The following is a 23,578-nucleotide window of genomic DNA, read 5'->3' as shown; positions in this document are numbered from 1 at the left end:
GAATTCTTCTCAAATCTCGTCAAAACTCTCGTGATTCAAGAGACCGACACTTGTGTCAGTGACGTCATCACCGTTCCATTTTGTGCCTCTATCGGAGGTCAAGTATTTTTGTAGTCGTTATTTGCTGTTAAAATCACATCAAGAACCCACCTTTTTATGAAGATATGATGTCCCTAACAACTATCACAGATGAAAATATACCGGAGGGAATGGTAAGTTTCTACAGAGAGCAGTTATGTTCATCCAAATGTAACGAATATTGCGTTTGAAAAAAATCGCGAGATTGGAAATGGACCGCCATGATGGTTTTTCTGATATATAAAAACATTGAACAGGGAGGAGTTTTGTTGATTCTTTTTATCTGAGTTAATGTTTTATCGGTGTTTTCCAGTTTAACTTCAAAGCGAAAAGAGTTTGTATTTTTTGCGTGAACTAAATGCTTGTTGAATCTTTACGACCGGTGAGATTTGTTTGTGATGGTACAAACGTCATGTTTCCTTTAAGGTTGGGCTCTGAAACAACTTCCATTTTTTAGATGTAACACTGTAAATTGAGAGCATTTTTCCTTGTATCTGCAAGCTACATTCTTGAAAATGGAAAAATCTTTTTCTCAAAGTTGATATTCGTCTCAAACTTTGTGGGAAACTCGTTGTTTCAAAACTAGTTGTGCGTAAGTAATTTACCCAAAACAGTGACGTAAACTCTCCCATCATTATTACGTGTTCACTAGAAATAACGAGGAATTCCCAGTTATTGACTCGTCAAAAAGAGTTTGAATAATTGGCATGAATGCTGTTATTGTATTATGTAATAATATTTTAAATGTCATGCGTGTTGACAAAAAAGTTATTTTTTATGGTGTTATTCATGTTATATACTAGTACCTATCAATTGTTGCATGAACAAATAAAGCCTGCATGTTATGTAACTCAGTTGACTTGTTATTGTTTGTTTGGCATGATTCTAGTCCAAGCTACAGGTTCAATCAGTGAAGATGATCTTGGAAATATAATTCAAAGTCAGCGACACCACAAGTGTGCTCTTCGATAGAACTTTGTATCTCTGGGCAAAAATAAAATGAAAATTTTGTCATTGAGAATTTTTCTGGCATTTCGAATGTAGGCTTCATTATTTTATTTTTTTATCAAAACACAATTACTACGGTGCAATTTACTTAAATTTCAGATCACCATTTTTACTGTGTGATCACTTCTTAGTTACTAATTAGTGTGTGTTACTAATGTAAGATCACAGGGAATCCATGTCCGACAATAATTCGTGAAAATGTCCTCAGAAGCACACTCATTACCACTATATTTAGTATCTGAGGGTTACTAGTATCCACAATTTGTAAATTTATCTAAACTGCTTTTACCATTCATCGGTCACAAAAATACACCGGGTTTCATGAAGGAGTGATTTTGTTTTATGATATTTATAAATATTTAACAAACAAACATTCATCCTGATTGATCCTATTACTTCATCCAAATCCAAATAATTCATTTTGTAACTCCCGTTACCTGCAAGTATGTGTGGTTTCTTTCATTCATTGGCCAATTTACGGCCATGCATGCATAGGAAAGGTATTGGCCAAGTTTTCAAATGTTATATTAGACCAACCCCTCCCAAGACTCGTTTCTATATTACAAGTGTTCTTTAAAACAAGTATTTGTGAATTTGAAATATGATTTTCTTAAACTTATTAGTAAAGTTTGTTTACAAAATTTCCACCTTCAACTATTATGAAACAATGCTCACTCTGATTCTTCTCTTGTTCAGAAATTACACTATTTTTTTTATTCAATGGTGTTTTATTGGTAACTTCAACAACAATGAACTGTTTAGATTTTACTATTTCTTGGAAAGTTTTAGGGCTTACAATATTGGCCACTTCCTGTTTATGCCTCGAATTCATATCACTGCCCATGCTTGGAGGGAAATAACAATAAATTATTTTGGCATATTTGAAGGTTTAAGCAGTTATATATATATAGAATCTCAGTGTTGATTGTTTATCAACTGTTTACTTTTAACCCTGACATCAACTTAAGTAGTCAAGGATATTGATTCCTTGGTTTGACCTCGGATGCAATTTCCTTTCAATGATTGAAATAAACGGAATTGTTATTATTACACTAATTCATGTTTTTTTAGTCTTTGATCTTTAACCCTCTCAAACCAAGTCATTTTTTAACATTCTCAAGACCAAGTCATTCTTTGATTTTTTTCAAAAATTAAGATCATTAAGTCATGAAAGTCAATTGTACAAAAAGGTGCACAAATAACAGTTAATATTGATTGGTGATTTTTATTGCTGAAACCTACTGGGGTACAAGAACTACCGAAGCGTGTGAATTATTGTTATTCATTTCCAGCCTCTACTAACCTTTTGCCTGTTACTATTAGACTACAACAAAGTATCAATGGTACTTATCACCACCATCCATAAAACAGTAAATTAATTAACATCAGGAAAACATGTACTATGTCTGTTATTTTAATTTCAATTGTCATGAATCTGAAATATAGTCATGAATCTTTAATAATATTAACTGTTTTTATAATTGTGAAGATGAAAATTGGCTAAGAAAATAATATTTTTTACGTGGTTGTGAATTATTAGTGAACAATTAAAGATGTCATTGAAGGAAATTTCAACCAGAAAATATGTGAAACATAGAAAAAAAACTTGTCAAATTTGATTAATAGCAGGGTTTGAACTCCATAGAGAATAATAGCTAAAAGCTTCCCTTATGCCCTCTCAACTCTGGCCTTGTAATATCATCTGAAAGTGATACTGTAAAACATGTTGAAAAAGCGGTATGCAATTTTAGCGAATTGTGGTAAAATGACATAATAGCGAAATGTTGATTTAGAAAATCTCTTGTCATCGTTAATTTCTTAGTTTGGCGTCCTATTTGAATTTATAATAAAGTCATTAGCGACATCTTGAATTTAATAGCGAATCAGTTCTCTTGCTAAATAAGCGAAAAAGACGTGTTTTACAGTAGTTTCTTGCAAGGTTGTTGATGGTCTTGTCTTTATTATCAATATTGGTCATTATTTTCACCTGAAGTATGTAATACACTTTCTCTCCCTGCCTATGTACATGTATACCCTTATACATGCATGTTTTTTCTCAGAGGAATAATGGCATTCAATCTGTTCAAAAATTATGATGAATTCAATCTTTACATTTCCGTTAATATTTACAAGTATTTTTTTAATTTTGAAGTCAGTGTTAATAGACTGATAAAATTAAAGTTTAATAGTTTACTACTTTGTAAATTGTTATTAGCCAGGCATTTGAAGGGTTTCATCAGTGACAGCAGTCTGTAAAATACTAGTTTGTTGGCATTGACTGTCTGCTTACTTTTCCTGAATAATATACTTGTATGTCTAATTTTCTCCTACTTTTCCTGACCCTACCTACTAGAAAAATTTACAGAGCCTCTTGGCAGTTATTTTTTATTGTGCAACTGCGAAGCCACAGCCCTCTGTTTTCCATAAGATGTCTCTTTTCACAAAGGAAAGGGCGTATTGCATTGTATTTTGCATATAAGCAAGAAAACTGTATAGGAAATGATCAATACACGTCGTTTATGATCAGTGCAGTCGATGTGTGGGTCTTCACCTCTCTGCCACTCACTGCTAGAATTGTGTACCGTAGTCATAAACAGTTTTGAATGAAGTGATAATTGTTCTTGTAGAAGCCATATTGTAGAAGTTTCACACAATGCAATTACTGTTTTCAGTTATATGCAGGTGACTCTCCCCACTGTTGATTATAGAGGAAAATTGAATAGCCGATTTAGGTTATTCTGCATCAGAGGCTCTGATGCAATTGTTCTTGACTTTATCTGAGCACAATATGTGAATGTATTTATTACCATTCTAAGGTGGTTAAATAATTGCTTGAAGTCTGAAGTCCAAAATTAAATTTCAATTTACTGCGCGTTTCTAGGAATTGGTCTTCAGACTTTTGTATACATGGACTTTGTTACATAGATATTTGACTAAAGCTATTAATATCTTAAATAAGTAAACATGTTAAATTTAACTATGAGATAGCTTTACTCAAGAAGGTTGTCATAGGGAGGGGGTAGTGTTTATAGCAGTGCATAAGCCAACTAACTAAAAATGAAATATTTGAATTAGCAAGTTTGCTAATGGCTCAACAGTTCTAATTAGACCTATTCGGCCTTTAACTAAAAATTTTACATCATTTTCTCTTTAGTCGTTCAAAATACAAGTTTCTGAAAATGCATAACATGATAAATTTTGTTAAATTAAATATGTTATAATAACACCATAACAATATATTGTTTGTTTTGCTGATAAATACTAGTACACATTATGTGGTTTGCCTTGAAAAATTTTTGTCATAAAATAGATGACAATGCATTTAATTTTAATTTGTATTCGATAATGTGATTTATAGCCTTGTTTAGAAGCATAGCAGTTTAATAGTCGAGGGTGAATTAATATCAACATGCATAAAAGTCTGAATTTTATACTGTATGCTGCTGCAGTAGTATTAATCTCAGAGTACCTTCTATCATACTGAATTAGGTTGCTTCAAATGGTATTAAATATCCTACATTACATATAATAGATGTAAATAATTGAGTACCATAGAGTCAGGGTCTGCTGAATGTGCTTTTTTCAGCTTTCTTTTCTAATTTAGAAGAGTCCACCCTCTTTTCCTGATTCAGGTTTTGTTCGTTTGATTTATTTTCCTGCAAAGCATCCATTATCTTGTCTCTCACTGAATCTTGTGTGATTCTGTCTCGTTTTTGCCTGGATGTCGGATTTTCTAAATGCAAATTATTCATTCTCATTTCGTAATTCATGCTGCCTCTATTTTTCCTCTGCTAATAATCTTGATGATTTTTGTTACAGACAACGCAGACGACAATAAAGAGCATCAGGAGCAACAAGGAACCGTCACCGAATTATGAAAAAGAAAGGGAAAATTGTGTGAGATATTTTGATCAGTGGAAGGAAAATGAACAAATTGAATTTGTAGAACAGTTAATTTCACGCATGTGCCACTACCAGCACGGACATATCAATTCTTTTTTGAAACCTATGTTACAACGGGATTTTATTACAGCATTACCAAGTAAGCATTCTTTCTCTAATATATTTGACATTTAACGCCATGAGAAAATTCACTAGCATGGATAGACTGTATATTTTGTTTTCTTTCAAAGTGGAAAAACCTTTAGGCTTTTTGCTATGTTGTGAAATCTGTGTTTTGTTTAACCTTTTATGCACAGCGAATTACATTTATCTGCCAAACCCCAGGTTTGTTTTCACTTGGAAAAAAGTGCAAAACTACCACTGTACAAAATGGAGTGAAAATGCACTGTAGCATGTTTTGTCAGTTTCATCAAATTTGTGTAGTTGTGTTTTTAGTGTGCTATTACCTATTACCTATACTATTAAGAATGCTATTACCGTTGTTTCTCCTGTTATGTTCATTTTCATGCCTAAACAGATAGTTAATAACAAACTGTTGACTAGTACTAAAACTATTTTATAGACAGATTTTGAACCAAAATGTGCACACATCAAAAAAAAAAAAAATTATCCCACGCACTGTTTACAGAAAAAATAAATCGGACAATTTTGAGAAAGCTGCTGGGGTCAACAGATTTGGGAAAATAAAATTAGTTAGTCGTGGTCCATGGTTGTATTGTATAATTACCAAGGACCATAATTATCTACTACCATTTTCCAATGTTCTCCCCAAAGCGTATTAGGGTAGCAGGACTGCTACTCTAAAACTCTTCCAGGCTGATCATAATTCTGTAGACACTAACCTGTTATGCACATTTGCTATATTTCTGGTGATAATTAATTAACACATTGAACAAAACAAACGTCACTGACACTTGCCAGCTGATGGAATAGAAGTGTGGAGCTTTGTTTTGTTTTGCCTTCAAAAATTGAAAGGAAATAGACTTGACAATGCACTAGGCTAAAATTAATGAGAAAAACACAGAAGTCAAGATAGGTCAATCAAGACTGCTTGAAGGCAATGATGAAATTGCAAAGTAATTCAGTATCAAAAAACTGCATTGTCACATGATCAGTTACATGAAAATTTGTATTTTCCTGTTTTGTTTCTCTTTTTAGCTCCGCTGTCGACTTTGTCGAGCGGAGCTTATCATATGAGTGATTGTCCGTCGTCGTCGTCGTCCGTGTCAATGTTTTACTTTTTCGACTTCTTCTTGAAAACTACAAGCCTGAATGCTTTGATACTTGGTGTATATGTACCTTGGGTAGACCTCTCTCAGATTTGTTCATTTCATGATGGTATCTTCAATTCTCTAATTTTGGTGAATATTTTTGTCATTTTTAGTAAAAAGTGATATTTTCAACTTCTTGTTGAAAACCGCAAGTGCAATTGCTTTGATATTACATATATAGGTACTACATGTGGACCTCTCTCAGATTTGTTCATTTTGTAATGATGTCTTTAATTCTCTAATTTTGGTGAATATTTTTATCATTTTTGGTAAAAAGTGATATTTTCGACTTCTTGTTGAAAACCGCAAGTCCAATTGCTTTGATATTACATATATAGGTACTACATGTGGACCTCTCAGATTTGTTCATTTTGTAATGATATCTTTAATTCTCTAATTTCGGTGAATATTTTTGTAATTTTTGGTAAAAAGTGATATTTTCGACTTCTTGTTGAAAACCACAAGTCCAATTGCTTTGATATTACATATATAGGTACTACATGTGGACCTCTCTCAGATTTGTTCATTTTGTAATGATGTCTTTAATTCTCTAATTTTGGTGAATATTTTTATCATTTTTGGTAAAAAGTGATATTTTCGACTTCTTGTTGAAAACCGCAAGTCCGATTGCTTTGATATTACATATATAGGTACTACATGTGGACCTCTCAGATTTGTTCATTTTGTAATGATATCTTTAATTCTCTAATTTCGGTGAATATTTTTGTAATTTTTGGTAAAAAGTGATATTTTCGACTTCTTGTTGAAAACCACAAGTCCAATTGCTTTGATATTACATATATAGGTACTACATGTGGACCTCTCAGATTTGTTCATTTTGTAATGATATCTTTAATTCTCTAATTTCGGTGAATATTTTTGTAATGTTTGGTAAAAATTGATATTTTCGACTTCTTGTTGAAAACCGCAAGTCCAATTGCTTTGATATTACATATATAGGTACTACATGTGGATCTCTCTCAGATTTGTTCATTTCATAATGATATCTTTAATTCTCTAATTTTGATGAATATTTTTGTAATTTTTGGTAAAGTGATATTTTCGACTTCTTGTTGAAAACCGCAAGTCCAATTGCTTTGATATATTATACATATAGGTACTACATGTGGACCTCTCTCAGATTTGTTCATTTTCTAATGATATCTTCTGTTCTTTAATTGCCATGTGCATTGCTAACAGCGGAGCTATCTCAGCCAACAGGCTGCTTGTCTTTCTTTTCTCTGACCTTTAGATTTTACTATTGAACAACGTTACATGTTTATTGTTGCTGAGAATATGACAATTTATCTGGGGTTCTACAATAATGAATGTCAGTAAAAGCTATGAAATTCTGAAATCGTGTTTACAGTACATTATCTATTAAATAACTGAGAAAACCAGTTGAAATATATATTAATAATTTACCATAATTGGACAAAATCTACATATAGCAGTTATGTTCTCAGATGGTTTTTGATGCTTACTCACAATGTTGTCGGTCGTCGCACTATGACGTCATTGTCTACATTTTGCAAACCAGCGTGATAATGTTTTTTGCTGCAATAAAATTCCCCATAAGTTGTTTTATTAATAGAACCCATGCAGCAGCAGCAGCAACAAACAATGCTCTTATTTTATCTTGAGTGCAAACGACTGGTTCTTGCCAATCAGTCACTGCACACGCACAGAACAATTGCGTCTGTCTATTGGTATGGTTGTCAATTTATTTTATTTATTTGTAGTAGTGAGAATTTGACTTCGGTTTTGTAGACCAAATGTCTCCTTGAACACCATTAAGTTAATTTTGTAGCTAAGAAAATAATGATTTACTTGTTGTATAACTGGTGCATGTTAACATGTTATGTCTGGATTTTCAAAGCTCACACTGTGCACACATTGTCTGTGAAAATAACTGTGTGCTGGTTAACTCTGGCCGGCTTCAGCAATTCTATTGTGTACAATATTCTCAATCTTTTTATAAATTCAGCTCATTTCCCTTGTGAATGAAGTCTGCATTATACAGGGTTCTCTCCAGGGCATTATGGAGTAGGGGTTCTCAACTAGATAAACAATAGAGCCAGTTTAGCATAACAATGGGTATGATGCAAGTCATTAACATATTTTATTGTTATGCAAATTATATGCAATTTTGCTGAGGAAAACACTATTATATTTGAATTAGTCATAATACTTTGATGACAAAATTGACAGTTTCAAACTTGATCAATGCACTTGATCAAAAAAGAACATATAATTCTGACCTTTCATTTATCATATATAAAACTACAAGAACAGAGGGGTAACTTTCTCAATGGTTTGTTCACTATAGATCATGAGTTGAAATAGTCCCATTTCAATGTAGCAAATATCCGACTGGCAGCCAAGGTAGTTCCAGGGTCATATATATGAATTGCTTTGAACAATCACATTTACATGCAAATCATGAAACAAATTCATGAGCACATGCATTTGTTTCATCATTCACTTGAAGATGGCAGAGTCGAGTGGTGTCAATTTCAGTGCTGAAAATTCTTCGAATTAAGGCATTTCTGCCATTTCAGAACTTACTTAGTTGTACGTGGTCATATTATATTCCAACTTGGTATGTCCGTTAAACATAATGGGTCCTTAATGCACGTTATTTTTTTTCCCCAGATTTGATTCCAAATAACTGTCTGATGGCCATTTTGTTTTTAACAAATGCTGCGTTTGGTGCCATATTGCTAACATGCCTGGACTGATCATGTTTAAACATGGCACACATTTGCACATGCATCTAGAATCTGATTCAAGATGGCTGATTTTCATGCTAGAAGTGCATCATGAATGTCATGGACAGAATAAAGGAAGGAATTGCACAAATAAACTGGCTCCACTCTGTATCACTATCATTTCACACGAGTATAAATAATTATTAGGCTCTAATGTTGACAGTCACTAAAAAGTGCACAGGGATATATTGTAATATCGTCAAATGATGTACATGTGCAGTAACATGCTCAGTAGTGCAAAATTGGGATTAGGCTCAAACTGCTATAAAATTACTACCTGGGTTAACAAAATTGCTGAAAAAAACAGAACATGCTTTACTGAGAAAAGGAGGTGTGTGTCATACTTATAGGTACATACATTTTGTTACAAATGTACCATATAGTTGCTGTATCACGACAAAGAGTTGTTGAATATAGTTAGTTATGGATTAGATCTTAACTGAAACCATCTCAATCACATACATGTGGCTGATTCAAAAGGTCATTTTATACCGGTATTCAAAAATATATTCATACATGTACTTGAACTTCAGCAATATTTCAAGACAAATATTTATTGCTTTCCACATTAAGGAAATTTTTTTTTATTGGTGGTGGTATGATGGAACCTAAACATAGACCCAGCAGCCCTAACGTTCCGGTGTGGCTTTTTATTTCAGAAAAAGGTTTAGACCATGTAGCAGAAAATATTTTGTCATACTTAGATGCAAAATCATTATGTGCTGCTGAGCTGGTGTGCAAAGAATGGTATAGAGTAATTCAAGATGGTATGCTCTGGAAAAAATTAATTGAAAGAATGGTGAGAACGGACCCACTCTGGAAAGGTTTATCGGAAAGGAGGGGGTGGTAAGTATACTATTAGTATTAATCATAGTGAATAAGGATGTGTAATTGAATACAAGATTACAAATATTCCAATGTATGCATATTTCATCTTTATATTCCGCCCTTATGAATCTGCCCAATGGGACTCGTATGAAATACAGGTTAGATGTGAATATCCATGATTTTTGTTACTGAAATGCTGAAGTACCATATTTGCTCTATTTAGTAGCGCATACACTTAAGCAAATGACAGATGATAGTCTATGGTCAAAATATTTATTTAATGGTCCATCCTACAATAAATGCAATTTTTTGGTTTATGTGTGCTTTTATTGGAGATGCACTTCTAATAGAGCAAATACAGTATATGTAAAATCCAATCATCTGTACATTATGCCTGGTGAGGAGCTTTTACTGAAAACCTATTCTATTGTCTATTCTCTAACTGTTTTAACTTGTGTTTTTTTGATAGGAGTCAATATTTATTCCGTCCCAAACCAGGGGAAATTCAACCAACTAACGACTTTTTCCGTAGTCAATATCCTAGAATAATAGAAGACATAGAAGTAAGTACAATTGTATAATTACACTTTTTGTATCAAAATAACAATGTTACAAATATCCATATTTAGAACAGATTTAGGGTGCCGTTTTTATGATTCGTGGGAGATGAGGTAGCTCCTTGGAGCTCAGAGGGCAGACTGGAAACCGCTGGTCTGATTTTGATCACAACCCTAGCCTTTTGTAATTTGGATGCAGTTTCACAAATATTTTTTTTTCTCTTCTCACCAACATAGTTCCTTGAAATACAATATGGGAGCTAATTCTTTTGTTCAGTTTGTGTGATTTTAATTTCGTGAATTTCGCAGCAAGTCCTTAAACGCAAAATTAAAACTACACAAAAATGTTCTGTTTCATGTTGGAATGTAAAACGCAATACCCCATTCAAAACAACACTCACTTCTGGCCCATGATCATACAATCATTGATAAAGTACATACACACTAGTTTCATACAATGACTGATTGCTGTAAAACCTTGAATATACGCATCATTTTCGAACATTTCAATCGTTCTTGACACCTAAATTATAGTCTAATTTAGGTTTTACCGTAAGTGGTATGTTTATTGGGGTAGCGTGAATGGGTAATCCCTTTTTCGACAGTGAGCGTTTATCACAGTAAACAGTGTTAAATTATTCTTCAAATGCTCAGTTTATCTTTCAAAACAACTAATCATGCTGTTTTCCCCATCAAAATCCAAGCCAAAAGATTGTACTACATCGGTAAATCCCTTTAGTGTTGCGTTCATTAAGATTAACATGTTTAAATGAGCTATGGTAATTTGAACACGTTGATATCATTCAGTACTGTAGAATACTTTATTTTCGCTGGAATTTTTGGGCGTTTTGCTTGGAATTTATTTTCACTGATTTTTGATGAGTTGAATGTGAAATATAGGAAAAAAAGTATATTCACTGGATTTTATTTTTACGGAATCATCCCTTCAGCGAAAATAAATTCCAAGCGAAAATAAAGTATTCTACAGTATTTTGATTTGTTAACCTGCGACTTGAAATAAAGTGGTGGATATCGTATCGCATCGTTTACATGCGACCAAAATCATTGAATTTTACTTCCATTTAATACCAATTAAACAAATTTTTTTTGACGTTACTATAATCACAACTGAGTTTCACATCCCAAGTTATGGCACTGTTCCTTTGGGCATATGTGCAATGCAATGTCGCCTTAGTGTTTACTTAAATATTATTTTTATATCACTTACAGGCAATTGAAACAAATTGGCGATGTGGTAGGCATACGCTTCAAAGGATACATTGCAGAAGTGAAAATAGTAAAGGTGTTTATTGTTTGCAGTACGACGACCAAAAAATAGTTAGTGGTCTTAGAGATAACACAATAAAGGTAAGGGCATTTGATGTTCTACTGTTTTTTGTTTGATTTTAGAATAAATCATGACAGTTAAAATTTGTTTCCAAGAGCCAACTTGTCTTCTCTCTTTTCATTTCTGCCTTAATCCTGTTGTAGATATGGGATAGAAACTCATTGGACTGTGTCCAAGTCCTAACGGGCCACACTGGTTCAGTATTATGTTTACAGTATGATGAGAATGTTATCATCACAGGTTCAAGTGATTCTACAGTCAGGTAAGCAAAATATTTTGGTTGGAGATAAAAATCACTGTATTAAGTAGAGGCTATTGATATGTGTACAGAATATTGTGTCAGTATTTTTACCACTTCCTCTATCTACACATTTCCAAAATCCTGTGCAGGCTGATATTGTAAAAGTTTTGCCAGATGGAACAATTTTTAAATGTATTTGTTAAAGCAGACTAGATTCCAGGGCTGTACACTAATAAAGTTTATTTTCTCAGTTTGCAGTTGGTATGAGGGCCAAGTTTATTGTTTATGTGTGTGCTTAGCTACTTATTGAGGACATTTTTGTTTTACCATGGACAGAAAGTCTTTGATTTAATTGAATATTTTCTCTTACTATAACAGAGTGTGGAATGTTCATAATGCAGAAATGGTTAATACACTTATACACCATTGTGAAGCTGTTTTACATCTTAGGTTTAATGATGGTATGATGGTTACTTGTTCAAAGGTGAGCCAATTTTAAAGTCATGTGTTGTATGCGTCTTGTGGAAATTTTTTTGTAACACTACACAGGGACACTTGTAGTGATTTAACTTTGCCATAGTTGTAACGCACTTTGTCATTACCCCATTGTTTTAACAATGTATCCTTCTTGAACATTTTTCATATTTGGAAGAATCAGTTTAATGAAGACTGTCTGCACTTCCATTAAATCAAAGTTATTACAGAACAAATTTGTTCAAGGATCAAACTGGAGTGGACTTTTTAAGAGAGATATTTTCTATTGGAGACGGAAAATGATAGTCTCATGTACATCATAAAAAATTGTCAATTTTGTGGTATAAAATACTGAAAGTACTGAGGGAATCTTGCATCATGTGCTTACCAGGATGTATAGAGGCATTTACAATATGCCTGACCATGTTGACAAGGAGAACTGTATGCCTGCCTGCCTGTCTCTCTGTTTCTCTGTCTGTTATTGCATTCATTCAATTTCTAATTATATTTATGGTCATGGAAGTTATCAACACCAACAGCTCAGTAAAATAACTGTTGACTGAATTGTCTTTTCACAGGACCGTTCAATAGCAGTTTGGGACATGCAGTCATCCACAGACATCAATCTACGGCGGGTGTTGGTTGGACATCGAGCTGCTGTGAATGTTGTAGATTTTGATGATAAATATATTGTGTCAGCGTCTGGTGATAGAACAATCAAAGTAAGTTGTTCTTTCTGCTGGTTGTATAGTCAAAAAAGTCAACTTCTATCTTGTTTGAGTGTGCAGACATGAGGGGGGGTGTTTAAAGCCATTGTTTGAGATTCATCCACCAATAGATACAGTTCTTTTGTGTCATCCAAAACAACATTTCTGCTGCAAAACACATAAAATAAATATGATTATTTTTATAATGTTTTTCAGGTTTGGAGTACGTCAACTTGTGAATTTGTGCGAACTCTTAATGGTCACAGAAGGGGCATAGCGTGTCTGCAATACAGAGACAGATTAGTAGTTAGTGGTTCTTCAGATAATACAATTAGGTTAGTATGTACCGGATTCGGCTGATACCTCGCCCATCCTAAACCCCGCCCATGGGCGATGTTTCAAATAGTGGGTCCACACATTGCCTGACTGAACAAACAAACATTTTTACAGACCCCAATTTTCCCGTCCGACATCTTGTATCGAGCGCGCTATTTCAAATATGACGCTAAAATAATTCACCGTGAAGCCGAAAAGCATTAAAAACTTCAATAAAACAATGCTGTAAACGAATTGTTGTTGCGTATTATTACACTCGAATAAAGTCTACGCTTGAAAAGAATGTTATTTACGAAGTTTAAAATATCCAAGCCTTCCTTGTTCGAGCCTCTTGGTTGTTATCAGTAATGTTTAATCTTTGTCTGTATCGCATTTCAGACAAAATGTCGGTAAACAAGAAATGGGCGAACTAAAATGTCTCCTGCGTTTCACATGCGACATGATTATTAAAAAACACAAGAGTTAAGCGATCATGTACGTTCTATAAAGCTAACCTTGTACACATAATCTTGTACTGACATGTTTTTTCTCCAAAAAAGACGTTCTCTTTCAGTTAATCCCCAGTTAGCTCTTCGCGTTCATGGTATTTGTGAGAGTTGAAAGATTTTTTGAACACATGACAAGTAACTATATTGATTTGCGTCAAGCTGGGTGGCCCGAGTTTAAATATCAGTGCGTGAACTCAAACGCGTGGTTTTTAGAGTTCAGTCAAATTGTACGTGAATATTGCGTTCGAAGTGCGCTGTCCAGAGTTTATTATATTATAGTAAAATTTAACTTGACGCATGGTATGGTTTTTATTACATGTTCACTTCATTTCGAATAAAAAAATCACCATTGGAACATCGATGAATCACAAGTATTTAAAATATTTTCTTGACTTTCCGTAGATTCCCGACTACTATCATTTTTACCTTGCCTGTACCATCAAAGATGGAAGGGAAAGGTATATTAAGGGAAAATTTTTGTCCGGCGTTGTCGTCGTTGTCGTCGTCGTCGTTAATAATTGTTATTGTGTGCATGATAACTTTACTAATTCTATTCCAAACTTGGTCACCTTGTTCATCAGTATAAAGTCTTCCCTGAGTTTGAACAACAGATGTCCTGTATGAAAATATCATGCAAAAATTTAGAAAAACTGATAAAATATTTTGACTGTTTCTACTTGACTGATCACTGGTGATACACATCAAAGGTCACTGATCTCAGTGGAAATATGCATTGTTGTATGTGTTCAATGAAGCAAATGATTTATCTTGTAATAATATCCTTGGTAATGTATCTCAGAATCCCTTACTGGGTTTCAAAACCAACTCATGGAGAGATTGCACAGTCTGATACACATTTGCAAACCTACCAATAAATCTTTACAGAAAACAAGATGTCAGAAAATCAATATAAGCACTGCTATGAACTGGGTGCCAAACTTTGATCAAGATCTGAAGGTAATAGAAAATCTGTTTAGTTCAAAGTTATCAAATCAAAAACAATACATAAAAAATACATAAAAAGCAAAACATTTCATCCACATTTTAAAAAGAAAATTGTTCTAAAATATATGTATTCTGTATTTGACAAACAGTTCATTTGACAAATGAAAACTCACAGGAATATGTTTCAGCTATTAGAACAGAATGATAGAGTTTTTATAATACTGGTTTAAAAACGCACTTCAAACAAAGATTGCAGTGTTTGAAGATGTAGGTTCTCAGGAGGCAACAGTACTGTTGACTTCTCCCTCCACTGGACACCAACTAACTATTTAAGTTGATTTGCATACAAAGCAGAGCTTGCAACATGATAGCTATTCATAAAGGGTGTTTTTTTTTTTTTTACTTTTCATATAATACAGTAGTCGCACAATGAGGCAGTTCATATTTGTCTCAGTGAATCATTAATTTTTGACAGACACCTGTACAAAATACTTGGACAAAAGCCAGCTAAGATTTTCTGTTATCTTGCATGTTTTATGAATCTATTCACGTCTAAATGCAGCACTTTTTTTTTTGCAATGAGGCATTTGTTTTTATACTAAAATATCTGAATTACTTTGAATAAAGCTGGAAATTATGTCCCTTAAAATAATTAAACAAATAAGGCACAAATGTTTTTTTAAGATATTTACATCTTTAAAGGACATTCGGTAGACTGATTCCCCACTGTTAGTTCAACCCCAAAACTTTTTTGTATTCAAAATTAATTATGACAATGTATATTTATATTGAAACAAACTATGTTAAAGGGAATTATATTATATAACAAAGGGCAAGGTCACCAGAGTTCAACTATGTTTAATGATTTAAATGCGCCAAGTTTATGTTTGCGTAATTATTACGAATGCAACGCATTATCAAGTCGGTAATATTGAAATATTCACAGACCCAATACCCCTGGTCAGTGCCCTAACAATAGTAAAAATTAACTTGAGTTTGCGCAATTATCATGAAAGCAATACATTTAATACAAAGTTGAAATATTCAGAGCTGCTAAAATATTGTAAACAAATTTGCGTAATTAGAAAAGCAGTGCACTAAGTAAACGACGTTGATATATTCAAAGCCAGTACAGAGTTGCATACAAGTTCCGTAATTACAGTACCGTCGGATATAATAAAAATTTTACTAGATCGACGCGTGGACTGCAAAAGAAAAAAAGTTGCTAAGGTTGCGCCAGTTCAGCGTGTGACTTGGAGTCAAACTTCGGTCAACACACACTTGATGCCAGCATCACTTCGCAGCAAGTTTCGCAAAGAAGTACTTGAAGTTCAATTGCGTCCCAAAATTATGTCGCTAATCACTCAGTTGTCGCAGCGTGTTGTGTCATGTCCATGATGCACCCCGTTTCGACTTTGACTTGCTTTTCCTTCTTAGTGCATGTTCTTGTTCACGTAAAATGCGACCTCTCACCAATGTATTAAAACACTTTGAATTTATACTTTGCATGATTATATTTGGTCAACGCGAAACATTATTAGTCCCCGTTCGGACGAAGTCCGAAAACGGGGACTTATAATTCGGTCTCCGTCCGTCCGTCCGTCCGTGTGTCCATGCATCTGTGCGTCCGTCCGGAGTCGTATCTCAGAATCCCTTGGACCGATTCTGTTCATTCTTTGCATGTGCCTAGTACCTTATGTGGAACATATGCACATACAGTGGTTTAGCGATTCAATTCAAAATGACCGACTGGCAGCCATCTTGTTTTTTGAAAATGTTGTATTTTGGACATGCTTTGTCAGTTGTCATTCAAACTTGGTACATAGATTATACATGTTAGGATACATGTCCATGACGATTTATTTTGCAATTGGATCAAAGATGGTCGACTGGCAGGCATCTTGTTTTTGTTTTTTTATGCAGTATCTTGGACGTGCTCTGTCAGTTTTCATTCAAATTTGGCACATACATGTACTTTATACATGTTAGGATGCATGTCCATGACAATTTGTTTCAAAATCTGGTCAAGGATGGCCGATTGACAGCCATCTGACATTTTGGCCTTACTACTATATTTCCACAATTTATGTACCATTTTCATTCGTATTTGGCACATACATCATACATATCAGTGTGTTTCATAATCAGATCAAAGATGGCTGAATAACGACTGTTTTTATTTTGGCCATATTACTATGACACGAAACACGTGTTTTGATGTAAATAAACAATCTGTTGTATACGCCACTTGGAACTCAAGTTTCAAGGACGTGCTCGCGACAACTTCTCCACTTTAATATGACGAGCACAAAGAGAACTTAACGGGGACTGTGTCATTTTCAATGACTTGTTTTTTCTAGACCATTTCTATCAACGCAGGGTTATTTTTTTAGACAAGATGGGCCTCGTAATATCTACCAAAAGATCGCCCAGGCGATCTTTTGGTCCACATTTTTCTTAAAAAAAATCGAATCCTCCATAAGATATCAGCCGAATCTGGTACTATCTGGTTATTATGGTGATCATATCAAGGCACATACTAAGAGGTCAACGTGATGCCATACTGCTAGTCGTGATTTCTTGAGATTTAGTAGCCAAAAATGCCAGCAGAAAGCATTTCAACAAAATATGTGACTTTGATTGTTCAGTTACAGAATTGTAAGTCCATTATTGCTAGGTCCTATGTGAACAAAATGTTTAACTCCTACTGAACATAAAGAATGTCATTCGTCCAGCGAATCTTGTTTACATTCTTGCCTCACTCCAGTTACCTTGGAGGAATCTGGTTCATCAATCATGTTTACAGTCTTGTTGCCTAGTGACTTGTTAGTCCCCGTTCGGACGAAGTCCGAAAACGGGGACTTATGTTTTGACCTCCGTGCGTGCGTCTGTGCGTGCATGCGTCCGGATCTGTATCTTAGAAATGCCTGGACCAATCACAAACTTCACACATACATCATACATATGCACGTCAATTTGTTTTACAATCTTATTCAAGATGGCCGAATGGCGGCCATTTTTGTGCTAAAAAATCATAAAAATCAAGCATTTCTCGGCTGTTTACAGATAGATTTTGTTCAAACTTGATATATACATTAGACATTATGGGACCTTGATGCAAATAATTTTGTTTTTCAGATTACATTCAAAATGGCCGACTGGCGGCCATTTTGTTTTAATGAATGGGCTTCTAGACCCATATTTCCAACTTGTTTTGACTGATTATGTTCAAATTTTAAATATTCATTATACATCATGTCATAGACAGACAGATATATTGGTTTGACGATCCTATTCAAAATGGCCGAATGGTTGTCATTTTTGTGCTAAAAAATCATCAAATATCGATCATTTCTGGCATTTATGGATGGATTTCGTTCAAACTTGGTACATACATTAGAATTATGGGTTCCTGATGCACGTCATTTTATTTTTCAGATCAGACTTAAAATGGCTGTCCGGTGGCCATTTTGTTTTAATAAATGGGCTTCTAGAGCCATATGTCTGACTTGTTTTGACTGACTATGTTCAAATTTCATATATTCATTATACATATATTCATAATGGCTGATTTTGTTTTAATTAATGCTGTTCCAGAGCAATATCTCTCAATACTCATTTGACGATCAGATACAAATCTCAATCATTTAAATGTTAAACAATCATCATATTCCTGACATGTTTATATTCCAGCTATACTACTATAAACAAAACTTTATATCTTAAATTTGATAACTAACGGGGACTGTGCCATGCATGGCTTGTTTCTAATATATTTTGTACATCGTTTGTAGGTTATGGGATATTGAATGTGGGGCTTGTTTACGAGTGTTAGAAGGCCATGAAGAATTAGTAAGATGTATTCGTTTTGATAACAAGAGAATTGTCAGTGGTGCATATGACGGGTAAGTAGTGTCATGTACCTGTGTATCATTCAATGAACAGTTACATTTTTGCAACTGTTACTTTTTGTGATAATTTGATGACACTGTGGGTTGAAATTGTGGGAAACAGAGTCGCTGTATCTTGCCAATGAAAATGTTCACAGCTACAAAATTAACAATTTTTCTGAGCAGCTTCTTATTTGGCACAAAAATTAATTTATAGCATTTTATTATTGACAGAAAAATAAAAGTGTGGGATTTACAGGCTGCCCTTGATCCGAGAGCACCAGCGGGGACTCTGTGCCTGAGAACATTGGTGGTAAGTATCTTTTACGAATGTTATCTGATATAAAACCCTAAATAATAGCAAATTATTACTGATTTGACCACTACAAACGTGTGATATATGAACATCCTGCTTGAATTTAAATGTCTGCTGGATGATTTCATGCTTGTTTGAGTCAATTATATGCTATTCTAATGTATACGAATCCCTCCAGGGCATGGCTGTCAGTACAAGAAGGATGTGGTATTAATTGGTGCTGATATGATATTGTGAAAGTAACACCACACTTCAGATTGTGCATTAATGTGTAATTACAGTGTGCTAAAATAAACTGATAAAGAAAACCTTGTCCCTTCTTTTCAACATTGCGTTATTCCTAGGAACAGTGCCAGCAGTGTTCATCTTGAAAACATTCATAAATCTAATTAGCAAACGTTCAAGACGATACAAATGCCAGTGGCAAGAGAGTGTTTTTAATGATCAGTTTATTTCAGCATTTCCTGTGTAAACCTTCTTGATATTTTGATAGAGATTAAACTTCACAAAAATGCTACCAATGATGAATAAACTGGAAATTCAAAAGCCCTTTAAATTTTAAGTCCCTGGTCAAAAATCAAATTTGATAGTTCACCAATGTAAGCTTGACTTAATGTGCTATTGATCAACAATTTTATTCATTGTCTTCACTACAATATATCCTGTCATGCATTTCTGTTTCGATTTCTGTTTTAGGTGCATGCTAAACACTACTAATCTCAGAAATACATAATGTTTGAAGTTTGCTCAGACATGATCCTCACATGGGTAAATTGTCATCCCGTAAACTCAAAAGGGAAACCCAATAGCTGATGTAGAAACAGCTAAAAAATCCAGTGTCCATCTCAGACTAATCTTAAAGGGCGGCAGTTCGATATGGGACTCATAGCGATGTATACAACGCATGTAAAATACATTGTTTATTTACACGAGATTCGAACACGTACTGCGCGGCGACCACAGCGTTTTAATAAAAAATGCTATGCATCAAAAAAGACGTGTAGTTTATTGAATCTGATTCTGGAACTTGTTGACGCCCTAAGATACTGAAAAACATAATTACAGCTTTTTCCATGAATTTGTGTCCAAGCACAACCATGTATACGTACACCCATTCTTTTCATCTTTGTTTTTACCTTCTCTTGCAGGAACATTCGGGCAGAGTTTTCCGGCTCCAATTTGACGAGTTCCAGATAGTGAGCAGTTCACATGACGATACCATCCTTATCTGGAATTTTTTAAATGCCCCACATCTTGAAGGAGGTACTACTCGCTCCTCACGCACATACACTTACGTCTCAAAGTGATCAAGCTACAGCTATTATATTTTATATCCCCACATTCATGGACCCAAGTGTGCAAGAAATTTATAATGCTTCTGAATTGCTCTGCTCTGCTCTGTTCTTCCAGAAATATGATCAAATCTAATATGATAAATCCAGTATCTTTAAGCTGGGAGAAAGATTTTAAAGCTATCACATAGATTTCATACTTCAAGAAAGATGAGGGGGATAATGTCTTGTGATTGAATAACTTGAATGTGCAACCAGGTGACCTCACACTTGTCATTGATTGGTTGAATGCTGCAATTTTTAAAGTTAAAGCAGTCACTTATTAAAGTATTTAACCTGTCAAATGAAGCTTTGAGCAGTTTCATAACAGTATTATACTTGCATAAAATTGATGGGACCTTATATCTGTGAATTTTTACCCCAAACTGACTACAATAAAATACTTCTATGTGGTCCTAGTTGCTCTAATGCATTGCAGTAGAAATAATGTAACTTAAAAAGTACAGCTGCTGTTACATTTTAAATGACTTGTATAACTCTTTCAGCAATAATGATCCAATCTGGATTTGACCTCCTTGTTGCATAATGAGCTATACTATTGATAAACGAACTAAACTTGAGTCCTAGCAAATATTTGTGAACTACTCTTCATTTTATGAAATCGTGTTTTACACATGATTTCACATATTTAAGTACTTTATAAACCGATGTTGTGGCCATATCAGGTGGTTATCCGCTTTTGTGTTAAATCATCTCATTCCAAGCACTGAGCCTCTTGCATACCCAACCAATTGTACCTGTCTTTGCTGCAAGGTTTTTTTGTTTTGTTTTTTCAGTTCTCACATGTTACTTTTCTAGAGTCAATCCATTTCTTTGTATTTACAATTTTTTCCCGATTCAAAGTTCTACAAATTGGAACGAGTTTTGCCTACTTTGGAAGTTTAGCAAAGACTGTCCTAATTTGACTTGCAAGCTGATAGCTGTTTTTTCTCTTTTAGGTAAGACAGGCTGACTCAGATGCAGGTACTTTAATCAATTGCTAGTCTGTATTCTGCTTATGTAGTTCTGAAGGTCATTTTGAAAAAAATGTTGTGCGTCGTTTCACAGACACATTACTAACGTGCAATTTTCCTAAGTATGTATATTTCTTATTTGCTGTACTTATTTGTTGCTTTACTGTGTAATCCAACAATCTTTTGAAATATGTATGTTAACACCTTTTCGCATCTTGTTTTTTTGGGGGCTACTCCCATTGTATGCGCTGGTTGCCCTTTGTGATGTCAGTGCTTCCCTTGATTGGTTTTTTGTTGTCACCTGGTTTTGATGATGTTTATAAATAGAAATTCATGACATTTACAGCTTTGCCACAAAATTTAAAATAGTAAAAAATAGTTGCAACCCTGTAAGTTGTAAAACATGTATAAAACCATGATGTGAGAGAGGTGATGTAGACTTCCCGGTTTTTGTAGCTGAATGGTGAAAGCCATATTTGCCTTCCTATTTTGCTTTATTACAACAAGGTGACTCAACTCCTCAACATAACTGGGTAGTTTTTTTAATGAGTTTTTCTGATAAACAAAATCAGTATTTGTAGGTTTGTATAGAAATTTATTCATTTTTCATTAAAATTTGAAATGTGTAAATATGCTGGTAAGAGTTGTAGCTATGTGGTCACAATTCCTACATTTAAAAGTAACATTCTTTTGTAGACTATCAACTTATTAGTTTTCTGTGAAAAGCAAGATTATAATTAATATAGTGAACAATGAACTCGTATCGTGTTATTAGTTAAAAGTCTAAATGGCAGTTTGTCTTTATAGACGTTAAAAAACGTTGAGGCGAAGATGTACATGTTTTGAACCAAGTTGGATGGGTCTTTTCTGATTATATGAAAGAAAGTTCACTGGGTTGATGTTGAACCGTGCCGGATCACAGAACAGCATGAAACTGAGACTGATTCGAGGTTAGCTTGCTGAGCCATCATGGTTTGATTTTTTTTTTGACAGTTGGTTAATTGGCAGAATTAGGCACCCTGTTCTCCCAACATACTTGTCATAACTACGATGTACATATTAGAAAACTTTTATAATCCCATATTTGGAATATGCAAGCCAGTCTTGAGTCTGTCAACCAATTGTCATGATCTTTAACAATTTTCTTTGTGAATCTCCAGTATTTTTAGACATCTTCAGTGAACTTTGGTTCTGTAGTCGTACAAAACCTTTTTGAGAAACATTTGTGTGCACATATGTGGAAGTGCCCACATTTTTTAAAAAGCTGGTTTTTGTTTTTTTTTCCTACAAAGCTGTTATCTTCATATGGTGCTTTTTAATTCTATAAAAAAAAATCTCCCTGAAAAAAAGAAATACAACTTGCTTATTTATATAGAGTCTTTATTATTATTGACAAGTTGTTGGGAGATAGCTTTTCATGTGGGGAAAACAGCGATGTTTGTAAATGGAAAATGTTGATGTCTTTAGTATTTTAAAAACTTTGGTTTACTACCTTGCTTGTTTCTCTTCTGTTCAGACTAGAAGACAGCAAGGATGAAAACCACCAGTTAACAATTTGTGGTGAATTCCACGTTCAAAAGCAGGCTGTTTAAGTGGCTTAAGTTTAGAGATCGATTGTTTTAAACCACTCTGCATATATTAAATATATACAAGGGACATATCAAACTGAGATATGAATGAATGAATGAATGCAGGGATCAATGTAAGGTGTATTTTTTTTTAATTGATACACAATGTTTTTTTTTTTGTCCCTTGATTTACTGCTTTGTATAGTGTATACTTAGAAAGAGACAATTTTTTGACGATTGGTTTGGCACAGGAGATTTGTGATTGATGGCTATAATTTGTATAGCAGTTAATATATCATTGTGTAATAAAACTACCTTTGTTAATATACTAATTCACTGGTGGTACGTGTCCTTATGTAAAGCTTGGTTACATTGCTGCAAAGAATGCAACTATAACCCAATATGTATGATCATCATACCAACTTTGATCCAAATTTACCTTGTCATCTCTGAGAAACAGCCCTGGACATGTAAAAATGACGATTTATAAGTGCTTTTACATAAAAATTGGGTGTCGTCCAGCCATATTGAATTGAATCACAAA

General features: G+C 34.1%; 1 protein-coding gene across 4 annotated transcripts; it reads left to right on the top strand.

Annotated features, from left to right (window-relative positions):
* The first annotated feature begins 4 nt into the window (after positions 1-4).
* LOC100329075 (beta-TCRP E3 ligase) lies at positions 5-23,366 on the top strand. 4 transcript variants are annotated; one of them, XM_085504127.1, is made up of 13 exons: positions 6-212; positions 4,906-5,128; positions 9,691-9,877; positions 10,329-10,422; positions 11,647-11,784; positions 11,908-12,026; positions 12,384-12,489; positions 13,058-13,201; positions 13,403-13,521; positions 18,750-18,860; positions 19,080-19,158; positions 20,310-20,424; positions 21,452-23,366. In XM_085504127.1, the coding sequence occupies exons 1-13, from the start codon at positions 165-167 to the stop codon at positions 21,463-21,465; spliced, it is 1,497 nt and encodes a 498-aa protein (XP_085360253.1). In that variant the 5' UTR covers positions 6-164; the 3' UTR covers positions 21,466-23,366. The 4 variants fall into 4 exon arrangements, with proteins under 4 accessions (XP_085360251.1, XP_085360253.1, XP_085360252.1 ...); XM_085504126.1 differs by having other exon boundaries at positions 20,307-20,424; XM_085504125.1 differs by having other exon boundaries at positions 5-212; positions 20,310-23,366.
* The last annotated feature ends 212 nt before the right edge of the window (positions 23,367-23,578 follow it).

The sequence above is a fragment of the Saccoglossus kowalevskii genome, chromosome 10 (assembly GCF_978046115.1).
Source record: "Saccoglossus kowalevskii chromosome 10, keSacKowa6.1, whole genome shotgun sequence".
Lineage (NCBI taxonomy): Eukaryota > Metazoa > Hemichordata > Enteropneusta > Harrimaniidae > Saccoglossus > Saccoglossus kowalevskii.
Note: the sequence above shows the minus strand (reverse complement) of the source record. Positions and strands in the feature narration are given on the sequence as shown.

Bases quoted from the DNA above. Each gene is read 5' to 3' on its own strand.
- LOC100329075 (NM_001171215.1), top strand. From the start codon at position 165: ATGATGTCCCTAACAACTATCACAGATGAAAATATACCGGAGGGAATG. The intron at 5,129-9,690 runs GTAAGCATTCTT...TTTTTATTTCAG, and splicing joins TTTTATTACAGCATTACCAA to AAAAAGGTTTAGACCATGTA. The intron at 11,785-11,907 runs GTAAGGGCATTT...ATCCTGTTGTAG, and splicing joins TTAGAGATAACACAATAAAG to ATATGGGATAGAAACTCATT.